The sequence below is a fragment of the Chionomys nivalis genome, chromosome 7 (genome assembly GCF_950005125.1).
Source record: "Chionomys nivalis chromosome 7, mChiNiv1.1, whole genome shotgun sequence".
In the NCBI taxonomy this organism is placed as follows: Eukaryota; Metazoa; Chordata; class Mammalia; order Rodentia; family Cricetidae; genus Chionomys; species Chionomys nivalis.
Genome location: NC_080092.1, coordinates 42,393,104 through 42,410,497, shown reverse-complemented (window position 1 = coordinate 42,410,497; position 17,394 = coordinate 42,393,104). Strand labels below are relative to the sequence as shown.

The window sequence follows — 17,394 nt, the reverse complement described above, 5'->3', positions numbered from 1 at the left end:
CTCTAGCCCACTTCTTCCCTGGCAAGTGCTTTACTGAAGAACCATTTCTTCTTCTCCCACTCTCCTCATGTCCCCATCCACACTGTCATAGGACACGAGGATCCAGCAGGCACCCAGTGGAGCTCAGCATTCGCCTATAACAGGGAGGTGGCCTCAGGAGGACCAGATGTTTAAGGTCACCCTTAGCTACACAGTAGAAATGGGCCGTATGAGACCTTCTCCCTCTGCCTTCCCTTCAAAACACCCACAGCAGTCTAAACTGCTCTCCAAACCTACTGTTGATCCCTCCCTGAAGAGTCAATCCAGCCAGGCAATGGGGGAGCACATTTTTAATCCCAGCTCTGGGAAGGCAGATCTCTGTGAGTTCAAGGGCAGCCTGGTCTGTAGAGTGAGTTCCAGGATAGGCTCCAGGGCTACAGAGACAGAGAAACCCTGTCTCGAAAACAAAACAAAACAACAAACAAACAGAGTCAATCCAAAGGAGGCTGTCAATCACTGAACAGGAAACTATCCCTTAGGAAAGGTGATCTTCCTGCAGACGTAGGATGATTATCTCTTAGTGCATAGATAGCCCAGAAGCCCTTCTGTGATGGGACTGGTGACAGAATTGTTTCAAACTTTTATTTTTTTACTTATTGTGTGTGCGTGTGGAGGTCAGAAGACAGCTTCAACTAAAGTTGGTTTTCTCCTTCCACCGTGTGGGACCTGAGGATAGAACGTAGGCTATCAGGCTTGGCACGGACACTATACCTGCTGAGCCATCTTGCTGGCCCCGGATCCTTACTACTAAGCTTGCCTGATCAACTTAGGGCTGGAGAGATGGCTCAGTGGTTAAAAGTGCATACTGCTCTCGAAGAGGACCCAGGATCCCAGCCCCCACATGACAGCGCACAGCTGCTGTAACTCAAGCACCAGGAAGAATGTGACACCTTCGGCTTCTGTGGGCACCTTCTCTCATGCACACATAATTAAAAATACAATTTTTTTTTTTTTTTGAGACAGGTTTCTCTGTGTAGCCTTGGTTGTTCTGGAACTTACTCTAGACCAGGTTGTCCTTGAACTCGGATATGACTGCTTCTGTCTCCCCAGTGCTGAAGTGCTGGGATTAAAGACCTGTGCCACCACTCCCTGGCTAAATTGTTTTTTTTAAGTGTTTAACTTTTGGGGTTGGAAGGTGGCTCAGTGGATAAACGGTTGCTGTGCAAGCATAAGGACCTAAGTTGGGGATCTTCAGCACCCACACAGAGACAGGGCACAGTGGCATATATCTTTAAACCAAGTTGTAGGGTTTGGGGAACAGAAACAGTTGAGTCATTCCTGCAGCTTGCTGGCCAGTCATTCTAAACGAAACAGTGAGCTCCAGGTTCAGTAGAGGCTGTCCTGGAATTGGCTCTGTAGATCAAGCTGACCTTGAACTCACAGAGATCTGCCAGAGTGCTGGGATTAAAGGCGTGTGCCACCACCACCTGGCCTGCTTTAAATTATTTTTATCTGTGAGATTGCATACCCGATTCCCTGAGAACAATGAGGGAGAAAAGACAGGTGAGGAGATGGAGCTGCAGCCAGCTGTGTGGAGCCCGGATTGAATTCCTTTCACAACATATGGCACCAGGAGCTATTTGGTGGAGACTGATGGGTGAGGGAACTGTGCCTGGGAAAGTCACAGAAGGGAGGTAGACAAAAGGGAACGTAGCTTGGGCACTTAACCTTCTGGGTGAAGGAACACAGGGTAAAGGACACTTGGGAGCACAGCAAGCAGGAGCCCTTGGAAGCTAGGAGAGGCCCAAGCAAAGCAGCCCCACTTACTCTGACCCTCTGACCTGGGCCTTGTGTCTCTAGGATTTTGAGAGAACTTTCGCAGTGGCATTTTGTCATAGTAACCCTAGCTAAGACATTAGCTAATCGACTGTATAGATCCAGGATCGATGGGTCTATCTATCTATCTATCTATCTATCTATCTATCTATCTATCTATCTATCTACCTACCTACCCTGGAGGGGGGTGCAGGTGGATATGGGGTATCAGAGAGGTATTTCCATTGGGACTACAAGGCAGGAGAGACGAGGGAGGCACCCGGGCAGTGAGGGGATACCGGGCAGTGAGGGGATACGTCATTCCCTAGGAGGTCTGATGAGCTGGCTTTCTGTTGAAGGATGGCTAAATGACAGCTAGAGGGAGGGATCAGGGTAGTCGACATTCCCTGGTGACATAGGTCAGTAACCTTGGGGATGCTTGGGGGGGTCCCGTTCAAAAGGCTGTCATGTCACCCTATTCTAGGTGTACATAGGTGGGTATTTCTTTTGCTTCCAGAATGGCTAGAGCCACCTAGCCCAGGACAGGGCAGATGGGAACACCTGACATATAAACATATAGCTGGTCCAGGAATCAAGCCAGAATCAAGTCAGAACTGTCCCCAACCCAGCTTCCTACCTTTCCCACCCACCCTGGAAGAACAGAGCAGGCCTGGACTTGGTTGCTGCCCAGCAAGCTCATGGCCTGAGCATCTTGTCCGTGACTGAGGCTTTCCCAGTTTGGTAGGAAACACCTCTACCCTGGATTCCTTCCCTTGGACCCTTAGGGGAAGGAGCCGGAGCAAAGAGCCACATCTTTACCTGTCCTGTGTGCTGCTGTTGCCAAGGAGTCACACAGGCACCATGCCCATCTCACCGAAGACAGTGAAGCTCAGAAGGGACCCAGTGAGTCAAGGCCAAGGCAGCCCTTCTGCCACCCCTTCTCTACAATGTCAGGAGCCAGCGGCAGAACCCCAAGGACCCAGAGTCCCTTACCTGGGTCCAGTGGTTGGCTCCCAACCTGCATGCTGTTTATTGGGGGTCCTATGTCTGCCTCCACAGAGCTGGATAGAGGCTCAGGCTACCACACTGCCTGCCTGGGGCCCAATGTATATTTAATGACGTCTATTATTCCTGTTTTGTCTCTGGAAAGCATAAGCAGCTGACATGGGAGCAAGAAACAGCCTGGAGAGCAGCAGGCTGGGCTGCAGGCCGGCTCCACACGCTAGTCTGGCTCTAGCCGTCGAGCTTCCTGGACACTGCACAGAAATTGTGCAGTGCACCCTAAAGCCCCACTTCTCAGGCAGCCAAGAGCACTGTACACCGTCCACGAAGAGGCACAGGACCTAGCCAGCACCAGTGGACCCTCCATCCTGGCGTGAGTATCAGCCACCCCACACTTGGAGAAGCCTTTTTACTATTCCAACAGTCTCAAGAGCTTCCTAAGGATGTTATCTAGTCTGATGGCTGAGCATGGCCTCTAGGGGAGCCAGGGGGACACCTGCAGTCTCTGGGCAGTCTTCCTGGGCTGGGGAGAGTCTACCTTCTCTTGGTCTACCAGGCCCAGGTCAGTCTCTTACAGACGCAAGCCACACCCACTTCCCACTCATGGTCAGTTCACTGCTGCCCCACCCCCACTGGGCCAAGCGACAGAAATACAAGTTGCCCTGGTCTGGGCAGGAATCACGTCCCATTCTTTTATTTCAGAAAGGAGGGCAGAAATAGGAGCTCAGAAGGAAACAGAGCCAGACTCACAGGTAGGGCTGCTCTGGGAGGGGTTTCCGGGGGAGGCACTTTAGGACACTTTGGCTGGGCCCTGGCTTCCACGAGGGACAGCCCTGTGTTGGGAGGACCTGTGGGAGGTTTCAGCCTGAGCCCGCTAAGTGCTAGAGTTGCTGTCACAAGTCTCAGCCCCAGGGACCCAGGAGGGCCTACCCTGAGCCTGGGTCCGCTTGAGGTCTGGCTGGGAAGATGTGGGTAACTAGCTCCTGAGTGCCCAGATGGGCACAGGACATGGACACAGGCTGCAGGCTCCCTAGGAAGCCTAGCACAAGAACAGGCTTATAGAAAATGTCCTCAGCAAAGCCCTGGTCCCCAGCCTCGCCTGTCCAATACTGCTTACTGAAGAAGCTTATGAAACAGCTGACTCAAGAGTCCCTTCCTGGGGAGTCCCAGGGGCTCCGAGTCCCCAGGAGCCAAGCCGGCAAGCTGGTGCGGTGACTACTTCTTCACAATCTGGATGACGTCCTCATGCTCCATGGTATGAGTCAGGCCTACCCGCTGCGGGCTGTACTTGGTGCTGGTACCCTGATGGAAGGGTGCAGAGGGCACATGTCAGTCTCGGGATGGCCAAAGAAGCAGGAAGACAGCAGGGTGTGGGGGGAGGAGGTAAAAGTCAGAGAAAGTAGGGGCCTCCTGCAGCTCAGACTCTGTGGTCTGAACAGTGAACTATCCCATGTAGTCTTGGAGGTGGAGAGACCTACTTCCAGCTCAGGTTATTCATGGCGTACGGCAGTCAGACACGAGGGTCCCCATGCATAAGGGCAGGGATGTTGGACAAGGATGCTGTGCTGAACCTAACCCTGGGGCTGTTGGGTCTAGCCTCCCACCCAGCTCCTGCCCAGACTCACCCACACCAAGGCATACTTGAACTGGCTGGCCAATGACCGATGGATGCGGTGGCACTAGGGGACAGAAAAGTCAGGGAGATGAGGCCCTGCAACTGGGCCAGAGCTTGTCTGTACATAAAAGCTGAGGCTTGTGGTGAGCAATCATCCCTGGTGAGGGGCTTTGACACCCCAGGCCATGAGTAAAGGCAGACCACGGACCCCACAAACATGAGCCCTTGCTCCACCCACCACCTACACCCAGCTCTAAGTGGGTTTCAAATGGCACTCAGGAACATTTCTGCAGGTAGTAGCCCTCTGCCTGTCTTTCCTGGACAACTAGATAAATGTTCCCTTAGAAAAGGTCATGCAGGCTTTCAGAACACCCACCAAGGCTTTGAGTCCTAACTGCTTGGTCACTGGCTTTCAAGCCTCCTGACTCCAGCTGTGGCCTACAGCATCTTGTATTCCCTGTCTGTTCCTCTCCTGAGCCCAGCCTAACCCCTCAGTGCTCCTGGGTGGGATGAAGGCCACAGGAAGACCCTGACTGAGGCAACGGTGGAGGGCAGTGGAGACGGCTGTGAGTGGACTATACAGTCTATACAGTGTCACCCCCATCTCATGCGCTCAGACGTCTTACAGGCTCAGGCCTGCAAGAACATTTCCTGAACGGATATGGTAAGTCAACTGACTGAGGGTGACTGTTAGTAACAGACAAACAACCAATCCCTAACTCCCTATCTCAAGGACAGAGATGAACACTGTGGCCTAGAGGTCAGCTCTGGCCTACAAATGCATTTTTTAAGCTCAGTTTGGTCAGATGATTAAAAAAAAAAAGTCACCAGCAGTCTGAAATTGCAGCCCCATCTCTCCTCATAGGACAGAAAACCCTGACAGCCAGCATTCCCCCTTTGTATTTGACAGAAAGGACACGTGCAGCAGGCCTGTTTACAAGAGGTTCACCAGAGGCCTTTTTCACAAGAGGAGCACTTTCCTGTAATCCTTTAAGAAAATGCATAGCCATGCCTTTAACCCCAGCACTCAGGAGGCAGAGGCAGGAGGGCCTCTGAATTTGAGGGCAGCCTGATTTACAGAGGGAGTTCCAGGGCAGCCAGGGCTATACAGAGAAACCCTGTCTCGAATTCCCCCTCCCCTCCAAAAAGCAAATGTATCAGAGAAGGAAAGGGCAATCCTCAGTCTTCTGCTCCAGGGCTCCCTGCCTCTCATACACAAGGCCACCAAGTGCTCACCAGCAGGGCCAGGGCAGGTGTATCACAAAGGCCCTAGGGGTCTGTCATCCCCAGAAGAGGGATTGAGGCACTGAATGAAGAGTTGGGAGTGCCTGCAGGTTTGACTGGCTCTTCTGGTCTCAGCCAGCACCCAGGCTATAATCCAGGCCTCAGGGTAGGAGCAGGCTTCTTTCTCACAGGGAAGATTTCTCTAGGACAAAGTCCAGGCTCTGAGCAAGGGTCAAAGGTCTCTCCCACCCACTGGCCTTTTCTCCTCACCTTTGTTTCTGCCTCTGGCCCTTTACATCATGTTTCTTGAAACACACCACACCTTTCTCTTGCTGGCCTGTTCTTCCTAACATATATGGTGACATATGGTCTAGACATCAGCTGGATCCAAAGCAGAGCATGCTCTTCCAGAAGGGCCAGCACCTGTGTCTAGAGCTCGCTACCCTCACAGCAGGGGGCACTACAGCCACAGCTCAGAAGAGACTGAAGTAAAAGCTCTCAACTCTCCTTAGCCGTGACTGTGGGCCCAGAAGAGGTGACTAGCCTGCCGGCGTGTCTAAGTGACACAAGGACCTTGTCGGCTCCCGCTAGACTTGCCAGTTGGAACACTGTATGAGACTGAATACGTTCTGAGGGAATGCAGGAATAGCTGCTTCCCTGCCTTCAGAGACCAGGTCCTGAGAGATAACAGGGCTGGGGAGAAACAAAACCTAAGAAAAGAACTCAGGAACTTGATTGTATGGCTGAAGCTATGTAGGGTGGGTGTGCCAGGCAGCAATTCCAACGGGTAAGGCATCTAAACCCAGAATTCCCTGTCTAGGATGCTCCTTCAAGTCTGTGTTCAGACTCTAGGGCGTCTCAGTTCATGCCCTCCAAACTTCTTCCTGAACTACAGGTGAGCATTCCACAGCCCATGACCCACACCCAGCTGCTGCTCTCTGGGGCCAGGAGCCTGACATCTGCTAAGCTCATGGCTACCATCTTTGGTGCTAATGTTCAATGAGTCCATGCTAGGACAGGGAGCAGTCAGTCACCCTGGGCTCGGGCAGTTGGGAAACAAGGCAGAATAGCTAGGCCCCGGGAACTCTTAGGGACATATGGTGGTCACAGGAAGTGGTAACTCTGAGAAATAGCTCTGCTACCAAATGGGAGGAAGAGACTGGCTGAAGGGCCTTTCCCAGGCTTAGCTCCATATACACCGTAGAAACTGGAATATAACAGCATGGGTAGAGGGTGACAGCTCTCCACTGACAACCAAAACACCCTGCAGCATTGGACGCAGAGACAATGGCGCCTTCTTCATGCTAGGTGGCCAGCTGAGCCTTATTCAATGTGATCTAAGCCACCCTGTGGTTGTTACCCTACCTTACAGGACAGGAAATGAGACCCCCCACCCCCACAGCTCATCTCCCTGGAGGAACCTATCTCAGTGTTCAATAACCAGGTAAGGCAAGGCTAGCCTGCCTTACCTCATCTCCCCCTACCCTGGCTGGAACAAACAGCTCAGAGAGCTCATTATTCTGTCCATTCAGGTAGGCCTCAACTTACCACATGTTCAACAGAGGCCCCTTTCCGGAGAATGATGGCATCTGTGAAGTCTGGTCTCTCTGTAGGGAGATGGAGGCATGTCAACCAGTCTTTGCCTGTGCTGGATGGGGCACCGGCTACCGAGACCTTCTCCTAGTCTCGCTGCTTGCTATCTGGCGTATCCTCAGCATGGAACCTTGTGCTATGTCACTCTGTCACTCATCAGAACCCAGAGAGGAGTCGCTGGATAGGCGGAATGGGTGAATGGGCAGGGAGTGGGCGGATGCTGAAGCCTAGGTGGGAAGCTATAGTTCTTCCCAGCTTACAAGGGCAGGGGTACCACAAACTGCTCAAGGTAACCTGGGCTATGTGAGCACGTGTGTACACGGGATGAAGACAGAGTAAGGGGCCTAACAAAGGGCCTGCTACTGTGGAGGGAAAGCAAGAGAACAGGAATGCTGTGGCTGGTGGGGACCTGGTGCAGCTTCCGGACCAGCTAACCTACAGCTAGCATCTCTGCCACATGGGCCTAGGCCAAGCTCCTCTACTTGGACAAACTGGCACGAGGACCTCTGGGTGGCACAGCAGGCTGATAGCACTGGGAAAGCTGGGGAAGGCTCAGCCATCTCTGAGCTGTCGTTCTCAACTTACGCCCTCTCTTCTTGGTGTAAATGCAGGTGAGGGCCAGGTACTCCCAAAGCATTTCCAGCAGGTAGTCCAGGTTCAGCTTCATGCCGCAGCTACAGGGAAGGCAGTGTCAGGCAGGCAGGGCCCTGAGGCTCAGAGGCCACAGTTTCTACTGTTGGAGAGTACTACCAAGGCCAGTGTGGCCCTGCCATCATTGCTAGACACAAGCAGAGTATCATGACGGCAGCTGTGCCTCTGGACTAATGGAACTTAGGCATCCCCCTGTGGCTCAGCCTGATTGTGTGATAGGGAATCTATGGAATCTGTTGTAGGGAAAGAGGCCTGTTGTATTGGGACTGTGGACATGCTCACTTTTCCCTAAAGAGGACAGATAGGCTGCTTAAGGCCCAGGGCTAGCCACAGGTATTTCAGAATACAGAAGGAAGAATCCAGGTTTTGGGACAGCCAGACCCAGGTGGTCCTGAGTGCTGCGCTAAGTACAAGCAGGGGAGGTACCCATCTCCCATACCAAGGATGAGTTTGCCCTAGGCAGTCAAAGTATCTGGGAGGCAGGGAGGGATGCTGCCCTTTGCAGTAGCTGTAGGGTCTAGGAGGCAACCCTCAGCTGTCACCTACTCGTCAGAACACTTGGTTTGATCAAGGAAGGCAAAGAAGCAGAGGACTTAGTGTAAATCCCCTGAGAAGGAGCCCCTAGCAGGGTGGCACTGGGAAGTGAGCCAGTGACTGCTAGTCAGAGTCACCCTTCCTGCAACCCCTAGGCTTCAAACTTGCCTTTGGGAGGAGATGCTAGGTTATGTGAACTCACACGAGCTAGAGGTCTAGCTCTCCTCCGAGCTGCGGTGGCCAGCCAGCAGGCCTATCTCCAGTGGTGAGAACTCTCAGAAAGAAGGGGCATGGTGGCACATGCCTATAATCCCTGTACTAGGGAGGCAGAGGCAGGAAGATCTCTGAGAGTCTAAGGCCAGCCTGGTCTACACAGCGAGCCCCAGGACAGCCAGGGCTATGCAGAGAGACTGTTTCAAGATAGACAAACAAGCAACCAACACTCAGCAAGGAGGGCAGAGGGGCAGGAAGCCACGTTCTTACCTGATAACGACACTGTTGGGCTTTCGGGCTAGACGATCTACTTCTTCCATGGAGATCTGGTCGATTTTGTTGTACACCTGAGATTGGATAGCTGGAGTCAGGCAGGCCAGGGACATGGCCTCAAATGTTACACCTGCCCATGGGCCTACTCCCCTCAATGCCTCTGGATAGAGGAGACCCCCTAAAAGGAAAAGCTAGGTGGGCTGGAACCCTGGTTCCAAGCTCTTCATGCCTCTAAGACTCCAGCAGTCACTGAGGCAGGGGAGGTGGGCTGGGGAGAACCCTCTCAGTTCCTCTCAGTAGACTACTGAGGTGGGTGGGAACAGTGGGTGGTAGCTACCTAGGTCACTGCAATGCAAGAGATGCACTCAGAGGAAAAGTCACGTGGCCTGGGCCAGGGCGCCCCTTCCTCACAGGCAGCCTGGGCCACCACACCACTTACATATAGGCAGGGCATATACACCCGGTTGCCCACGATCACATCAATGAATTCATCCGGAGAGCAGTCTTCTCGGAAGAGTACTTCAGCATTGAAGATCTCTGAGTAGCTCAGATTAAGGACAAACTGTGTACTGGCGTCCCCATGTATCTTTTAGGGAGGAACCAAGCAATAAAATGTAGTGGCCTTAGAGACTTGGTCACAATCTGCTTTTGTTCAAAGCTCTCATTTCTATTCTCTAAACCACAAAATATGAAAAACAAATTAAAAGATGACTTCAACTTTGGCTGTCAGGCAGTGGAATTGCTCCTCAAGCCCAGGCTACTGTCCTGGAGCACCAACGGGAAGATGGTGCTCGGTCTGACTCACTGGTATCTCTCACCTCAGGAACCCTGGCCCATGCTCTAGCACCCGCAGGTGCATACAGAGCTCCTTCTCCAACCCAGAGAACCCCAGTTCTCAGGACAGTTTCCCAGAACGTCTTGTTTTTCTTCTGGATGTCACCTGATCATCTGGACATCCATGAAGAGCCAGGAAACCAACTGCCAAGGATACTGTACTCATGTAGGATGAGCTGTACCAGCTTCTCCGAGCACTGTGTCAGTGTGACCGTGGAGTTAAAGGAGATGCCGCCACCTTTCTTGGGCTGAACGAGAGAGAGGCAGGGACAGCTGCTGCTGAAGGGGCAGCAGCACCAGCCGTCCATCCCTTGCCGAGGGCCCTGGGTAGTGTGGGTATACCTTGAAGTAGATGTTGGGCTTGTGCTTGTTCAGGCGAATACCCACAGACTCCAGCTCCTTCTCCAACAGGGACCTAGGCAAAGTCCTAGCCTTCAAAGGCTGTTCCCAAGAAAGCCATATAGCTTCCCCACGGCCCAGGCAGCATTGCTTGCATAGAATGAAGCCAGCTCCCTTCCCTAGCAACCCAACAGCCCAAAGTTATAGTGGAGCTCCTAAAGCGGAGGCTAGACCATGCCTTCGTGGGAGCATGGAGGATGGTGAGGCGCTCTCAGGGGCCTACTGCTAGGGGCAGGCTGGTGTGCCTCTGACAGTAGGGTGGGCAATAACCAAGGTTAGGCTGTCCCTTGACCCGAGCCTAAGATCTCCAATCCTAGCTGAACACCACCTAGAGGAAAGGACACCTAGGCCTGATGGTGCTAGGTAAGATACAGATCCCCTGAGCCAGAGACACACGGGACCATCACTGGCCCTGTGGGTTCCCCTGCCCTGCTGCACAGACCTCTGCACATCTCCTTTGGTGGCATCCAGCATCATGACGACAACATCGGCTGTGCGTGCTACAGCAATCACCTGCCGGCCACGGCCTCGCCCTGGACAGGTAGAGGGAAGGATGCGCCTCAGTAAGGCACATGCAAGAGGTGGGGCAATGTGACTGTGCAACCTGAAATACCTTAGACTCCAGTTCCTCAAAGACCCTCATCGTTCCTGTTAGAGTCCACCCTGTGCTATGATTTTCCTTGCACTTGGGGAGAATTATGAGCTGTTAATTCATGGAGACTGGCTTTATTTATTTATGTTCTTTGAGACAGGGTTCACTTACATAGCCTAGGCTGGTCTTGAACTCATGATCTTTCTGCCTCAGCCTCCTGAGTGCTAGGAATACAAGTGTGTACCACCTTAGCCCAGCTAAGACTGGCTCTGGAAGTCACCACCTTAAGTGGAATGACAGGGTGATAATGACCTTTCTCCCCTTCCTGCAGTAGGCCCAGCCAGGCTTCATGAACACTATTGCATTTGCTCCTTCACACAGCTGTGAATTCGGTACCACTCTGCCCATTTTTAAGATCAGGAGACTATGGCGTGGCTTACATACATCAACTACTGGACCAAGACCATAAAGTGAATATGGCACCAGCATCTGAACTGCAGTCTGTCCTGTCTGGAAAGTAATGGTACCAGGACTAGAGATCCAAATGTGATCTCCATGACTCCCCCTCCATTTCAACACCCAGTGACAAAGCTCCAGCCTGCCCCCCACCCGCCTGCCCTGCTCCCACCTTGCGCTGCTCCTTCAATGATTCCAGGAAGGTCCAAGAGCTGGATGTTGGCACCTTTGTACTAGGAAGCAGAAGAGAAGGGTGAGGCAGGGCTGGGTCACTGTGGTCAGGAGCCTGCCTGGGTTTAGGCACCTACAATGGGCCCACACTAGTACCAACTGGGGCCAAGTTTGGGCCTCATCACCTAAGAGCCGCAGCTGCCTGGAAGGGCCCACTGAGCACATTGCCGAGTAATCAATAAATCATGTGGAGCCGCAGGCTCCAACACCTGATACCCAGGCAAGCATGGCCCGAAGGCTGAAACTTTACAGGGTGTAAAGAACCAAGCAGCCAGCCGTCAGGGACCAGAGTCAGATGTGTAGGGGGCAGAGAACAGAGGGGCACCAGACAGAGCTGCCATGGATGGGCCAGATCTACTGGGACAAGGTGGAGCTCTAGGCCAGCCAGGCACTTCTCGGGACGTCCCCACATGGGGAAGCTCCCTCAGGCGCTCACACAGTGAGCACGTCACAAGTGTAAACACAAGCACACCTCTTTTGGGTAGGGCCCAGCACACTCCACTTACTTCGATGACTCCAGGGATGCATGTCAGGGTGGTGAACTCGTAAGATGCAGCTTCGCTGGCTGTAGAGGTCATCAGACTCAAGAAGGTGGACTAGGAGAGAAGGAAGGCTACTGCCTAATGAGTTTTAACTCAGACTCCTAGGCAAGTTCCTATGGGGCGAGGAGCTGCCTGGGCAGAGAAAGCTTCCTTGACCTTAGCCTGGGGACCTGAGTGCAGAGAGTGCCTACTCAGAGGAGGGTGTGTGTGGTCTCTAGACTACAAACGTGGACTGGCACAGGAGTCCACGCTCTTTGGAAGCCTCACACCTGTCTCAGGTGAGGGACCTGGTTCCTAAGAGTTCCCCTCCTGTACCAGCAGCCTTTCTCTGGCCCTACTGCCCTACTGAAGCCAGAATTCTGAACCTGCTGCTGCTCTGGCAGTGTGTTGGGAGTTTCACGTGGTTCTGACAGCGGTGGCTGCCACCATACCCAACAATGACGCTAGAGGCTAACTTTGGGTACATTCCTGGTCCTAGATCAGATGGGTCACCTGCAAGGCAGGTGGTATCTGCCACAGGACTCACTAGGGACATGGCTTTCTTTCATAGACACACTATTTACAGAGGGGGAAAACAAAACAAATCATGCCATAGCAAGTGCTGAAGGGAGCAGTGGCTGTTGCTTAGCCCCTTCTTTGGTGGACTGCTTTGTGATGGATTCAGGAGCTGCCCCAGCCCCTGGTGCAGCCCCGAACTGAGCTTGCAGGCCTGCTTCCAAGCAGCCTCCTGCGTCCATCTTTGCTCTGCTCTGTCATCTGTATACCAGTAGTCCTGCTAAAAAGTAAGTCAGCACCTTGGTCTTGGTTTCTGCAACGATTCTCCCAAAAAAGGAAGAAGGCGTCCTTGGAGAAATGGCAGCTCCTCTAGGCTAGGACGGGAAGTAGATCAGAGCAGACAGGCCCCGGAGCCAGTCTGTGGGAGCATGCTGAAGCAGGCGAACAGTCCAAAGCTAGGACTTCATGCAAAACACCTAAGCAGCACTTCACCCAAATGTCAAGAGCATCAAATTGGGCTGGGGCTATGGCTCAGTGGCAGGTGGCTGCCATCTCCAGCACCGAAGGGGATAAAAAAAAAAAAGGACCAGGACCAGGGAATTAGCTGAATCAGTATAGTGAGGTAAACCTGAGTTTGATCCCCAGCACCCATGTAAAGAGGCCAGGTGTGGTCCTATAATCTCGGAACTCAGGGTTGGGTAGGAGATGGAGGTGGGGGAATCCCTGGGGTTGGGTCAGGAAGCCTAGCCTACATGGCAAGGTTCAGGCTAGTGAAAGGTCCTGTCTTTAAAAACATGATTGAAAACCCAAAAAATGACACCTGACGTTGTCCTAACCTCCACAGGTACACACACACGTGTGCACAAACACCCTCATGCACATGTACCAATGCACACATCAACATGTGTAAGATAAAACTAAAAATCAGGACCAGATACAGTGGACACTTCCAACACTCAGGCAGCAAAGGCAAGTGGATCTCTGTGAGGCAGAGGCCAGCCTGGTCTACAGAGCCAGGTCAAGCAGAGCTACATAGTAAGACCCCATTTCAAAACAACAAGGAAACAAAGAGTCAAAATCAAAGCATGCTGAAGCTGCCTAGAGTTAGGGAGACATGACAAGTGAATGAGATGGGGGAGTCCAGGTTGGTAGGGAGAAATCAGGAGCTCTAATCAAAGTCTGGACACAATGACAGCAGCTTGACATTGATACATGAATTGTAACAATTGTAACTGTCCTTATGTAACAATGTTGCCAATAAAGAAACCTGCTGTAGGCCCAGCTGTGGTGGCCCATGCCTTTAATTCCAGCACTCAGGAGGCAGAGGCAGTCGGATCTCTGTAAATTGGAGGCCAGCCTGGTCTACAAGAGCTAGTTCCAGGACAAGCTCCAAAGCTACAGAGAAACCCTGTCTCGAAAAACCAAAAAAGAACCTGCTGTATGGACTGTGGGAACTCTCTTTAACAAAAAGTCCAAGATCATTCTAGTATTAAAAACATATTGGCTAGTGAAAGTGCGCAACAGATTAAAAAATACCTGCCACCAAGCCTGACGATCCAAGTTCTACCCTAAGGACCCTGTCTCCTGACCTCCAAGGTGGCACGTGTCCTCCCCCACCTCCAATAAATCTTAAAATATATTAAAACCTTATTTACCCTAGCAATGGTGCTTATTTAATCTTACTCCCACATAAAATGTAAGTCAAGGGGGCTGAAGAGATGGCTCAGTGGTTAAGAGCATTGCCTGCTCTTCCAAAGGTCCTGAGTTCAATTCCCGGCAACCACATGGTGGCTCACAACCATCTGTAATGAGGTTTGGTGCCCTCTTCTGGTCTGCAGACATACACACAGACAGAATATTGTATACATAATAAATAAATAAATATTTTTAAAAAAATGTAAGTCAATATAGACACTACATTAAACTAAGCCACTTTCTAGAAGGAACTTTCTAGAAAACCCCACAGTGACTCCATCACTATCATTTATGTCATTGGCTGTGTTGGAAGGCCACCTGTTCCTGCTAAGGAGCAAGAAGAGTGGCCTCTAAGTCAGGGTGACAGTGAGGGGAGGGGAGGATGGCCATGCAGGTGGGTGACCTCTACTGTTCTCCCCAAGGTCCATGTGGACCATCACTGACCTTACCCACAGAGGGAAAGCCAATCAGTGCCACTCGGGCGTCACCCGACTTCATGACATCAAAGCCCTCTCCTTTAGATGAGGCTGATTTGGATGGTTCCAGGAGCTGGGCCCGATACTTGGCCAGTTTTGCTTTCAGCAGGCCCAGGTGGTACTCGGTGGCTGGAGGATGTAAAACAAGACAGAAAATAAGAGTCAGGGTTACCACCTGATGGGTCGGATGTGGACCCATACGGGGTTACATGCTAACTGAGAACATCAGACAGCAGTCACCTGAAGGAGACCAGAGGAGCCACCCTCTGCTTCAAAGGCCCCCTTTGCACCTTAATCTCTCTCTCTGGGACCTGAGCATTCATGACAGTGGGTAAAGATCACGGGTGGGCAGCACTAACGGTACCTGGGGCAAAAAAGAGATGACAAGGCTGTTTTCTGCTCACTCTGCTCAGTCTCTACTGTCAGCTGCCCTAAAGCATACGAGCCAATTCTGAACAGCCAGGAAGTTCCTGGGTCCTTCATGACTGGTCACATCCTAAAGATGTCCAGAGACAACCTCAGTAAAGTCTGAAGGTCTCAGACCAGCCTTGCTTACCTAGGGACACAGGGCGTTGTCTGTGGTGCTAGAATTTCATGGATGCACCACTGTGTGCAGGAAGGGGACACTGTGGCATACACAAATTCACCACGCTGAGCTACACTTCTGAGAGAATCCAGGAGGCCACACAGCCTTCCTGCATTAGAGTGTCCTTCTCTGGACACCGAAGCAGAGGTATGGGTATTCTGTGCTTTGTTCTGACTTCCTGCACCCTGACAGCACCCAGCATTCACAAAGGGAAAGACATATTTTTTCCACTATAAATGGCTTGCTTGCCTTTTCTTCCTCCTTTATAGTATTAGGAGTACCATATTGTTTTCAAATTCTGGGGGGAAATGGGTCACATTATTGAGAAGGAATTCTATTTCAGGGGCTACAAAACCCTCAGGATTAAGGGGGATATGGCTGAGGCTGAGAATCAAGATCTCACCTGTCCTGCCCACCTTCTTCCACCCTTCTATGACCATCTACTGTTCCCCAATATATTACAGAATTGAACAAACCGACGTCATCCTTGCCTCAGTCTCAATGAGATCAATTCCACCCTGCCATTACTGGCTAGAAAAGTCATTTAGCCTTGTGCATCAGTTTATTATTGGCAAAATAAGAATGATAGCATCACTAACTCCTTTATCATATATATATATATATATATATATTTTTTTTTTTGGATTTTTGAGACAGGGTTTCTCTGTAGCTTTTTTTGGAGCCTGTCCTGGAACTAGCTCTTGTAGACCAGGCTGGCCTCGAACTCACAGAGATCCGCCTGCCTCTGCCTCCCTAGTGCTGGGATTAAAGGCGTGCGCCACCACCGCCAGGCTAGTTTCTGCAAGACTCAGAAAAGCACCCAAGAACACTGCCTGGCAATCCCACCTCCTCTCTTCACTGATCTCCAACCCTTACAGTTTGAGGTTCAGATATGATGCTTCCTTAATGCTGTATATTTGGGAAGGTTTAAATAGTAAGGGCTCGCTCTGAGGCAAGGGTTTTGCACATGTGAATTACGAGAGCAGGAGTTATCCCCATCTACAGATGAGGACATCGGGTCTCCAAAAGATGATATGACTTTACAAGGTTTCATAGCAAGTACGTGGTGGACAAACTCTCTGGTCCCTATTTCCTCGACACTACTACGTTGGGGCTGCCTGTCTACCGAGACAAGCTGTTTTGTGAGAGGTCTTTTTGCCCTTCTCAGCAGGAAGGCCCAGCAGCTAGAAGCCTAGGGCAAAATTCCCGGCATTGCCTTTCTGGGTCATAGGCTGAGATTTCCCTACTCGATCACCGAGTCCAGCACTGATCAGAACTGTCAAGAACCTAAAACCATACCGCGGCATGGGCCCACTCCGGCCTCATGCACGCCTGGGCACTTTTCTGGCGATTCTCCGGCCTCCGAAGCAGCTCCAGCTGCTCCCTCATTTTACAGACAAGAAAAACGAGGAGGGTAGAAAGGGAGTCCCCTCCGATCCCGCCCTCACCCTTGTTCTTCTGGGTCCGAGCGATCTCCTTCTCGATCTCCGAGATTTTCTCCAAGATCCCCATAGTTGCTGCTTCTGCAGAGATCCACGCTACCTACAGCTTACAGCGCTGGGAACTCAGGTCTGACGCCGGAGCCAAAGCAGCCAGAACCAGGAAGCGCACCGAGAACGGAGTCCTCCTGAGCGCCTGGTGCTGCGAGATTCGGAGTCCGGGCAGACCACGTGGAGAGCAGATACCATTCGTTCCTCCCTCGCTGAAGTTGGATGCTCCAGGAGGCAGCCGGGTCTAGACTTTGACCCACTAGGGCAGGACCCACAAGAACGAGTATGCAAGGCAGAGAGGGGATCTTGAGGTAGTGAATCGTGAAGTGGGACCCTTTTTACTCTTTGATAGTGACAGAAAAGGAGCTGGGCAGAAAGTCTTTATGGCTCCCATTTTGTAAAGGCGTTGAAAGAGGGTTGGGCCGTCTAGCCTTCTGGGGAAGCCTGTACTCCAAACACTCAGGAGACCAGGGCAGGAAGATTGCTGTTAGTTTGAGGCCAGCTGGGTTGCATAGCTAGTATCAGTTTCAGTAAAAAATCAAGCAAACAAAAAATAAAAACGGGGCTAGAGAGATGGTTCAGCTATTAAGTGCTTTTATTGCCAGTTTTGGTTTGGAGTAGTGTGTGTGTGTGTGTGTGTGTGTGTGTGTGTTAGTTTTATTTAATGTGTGTTTTGCCTGCGTGTATGTATGTACACCA

General features: G+C 51.7%; 1 protein-coding gene across 1 annotated transcript; it reads right to left on the bottom strand.

Annotated features, from left to right (window-relative positions):
- Positions 1 to 3,474: 3,474 nt before the first annotated feature.
- On the bottom strand, positions 3,475 to 16,809 carry Drg2 (developmentally regulated GTP binding protein 2). The gene is made up of 13 exons (XM_057776724.1): positions 16,654 to 16,809; positions 14,588 to 14,748; positions 11,918 to 12,007; positions 11,353 to 11,413; positions 10,575 to 10,665; positions 10,076 to 10,148; positions 9,891 to 9,981; positions 9,339 to 9,436; positions 8,897 to 8,973; positions 7,814 to 7,902; positions 7,184 to 7,242; positions 4,422 to 4,475; positions 3,475 to 4,098 (listed from the first exon to the last, which is right to left on the bottom strand). The coding sequence occupies exons 1-13, from the start codon at positions 16,715 to 16,717 to the stop codon at positions 4,012 to 4,014; spliced, it is 1,095 nt and encodes a 364-aa protein (XP_057632707.1). The 5' UTR covers positions 16,718 to 16,809; the 3' UTR covers positions 3,475 to 4,011.
- Positions 16,810 to 17,394: the final 585 nt, after the last annotated feature.

Excerpts from the sequence above, each read along its gene's own strand:
- Drg2 (XM_057776724.1), bottom strand. The coding sequence starts at position 16,717 with ATGGGGATCTTGGAGAAAATCTCGGAGATCGAGAAGGAGATCGCTCGG. Across the intron at positions 10,666-11,352 it reads CATTGAAGGAGCAGCGCAAG|GGCGAGGCCGTGGCCGGCAG; the intron begins GTGGGAGCAGGG and ends CTACCTGTCCAG. Across the intron at positions 9,437-9,890 it reads GCTCATCCTACATGAGTACA|AGATCTTCAATGCTGAAGTA; the intron begins GTATCCTTGGCA and ends TGAGCTACTCAG.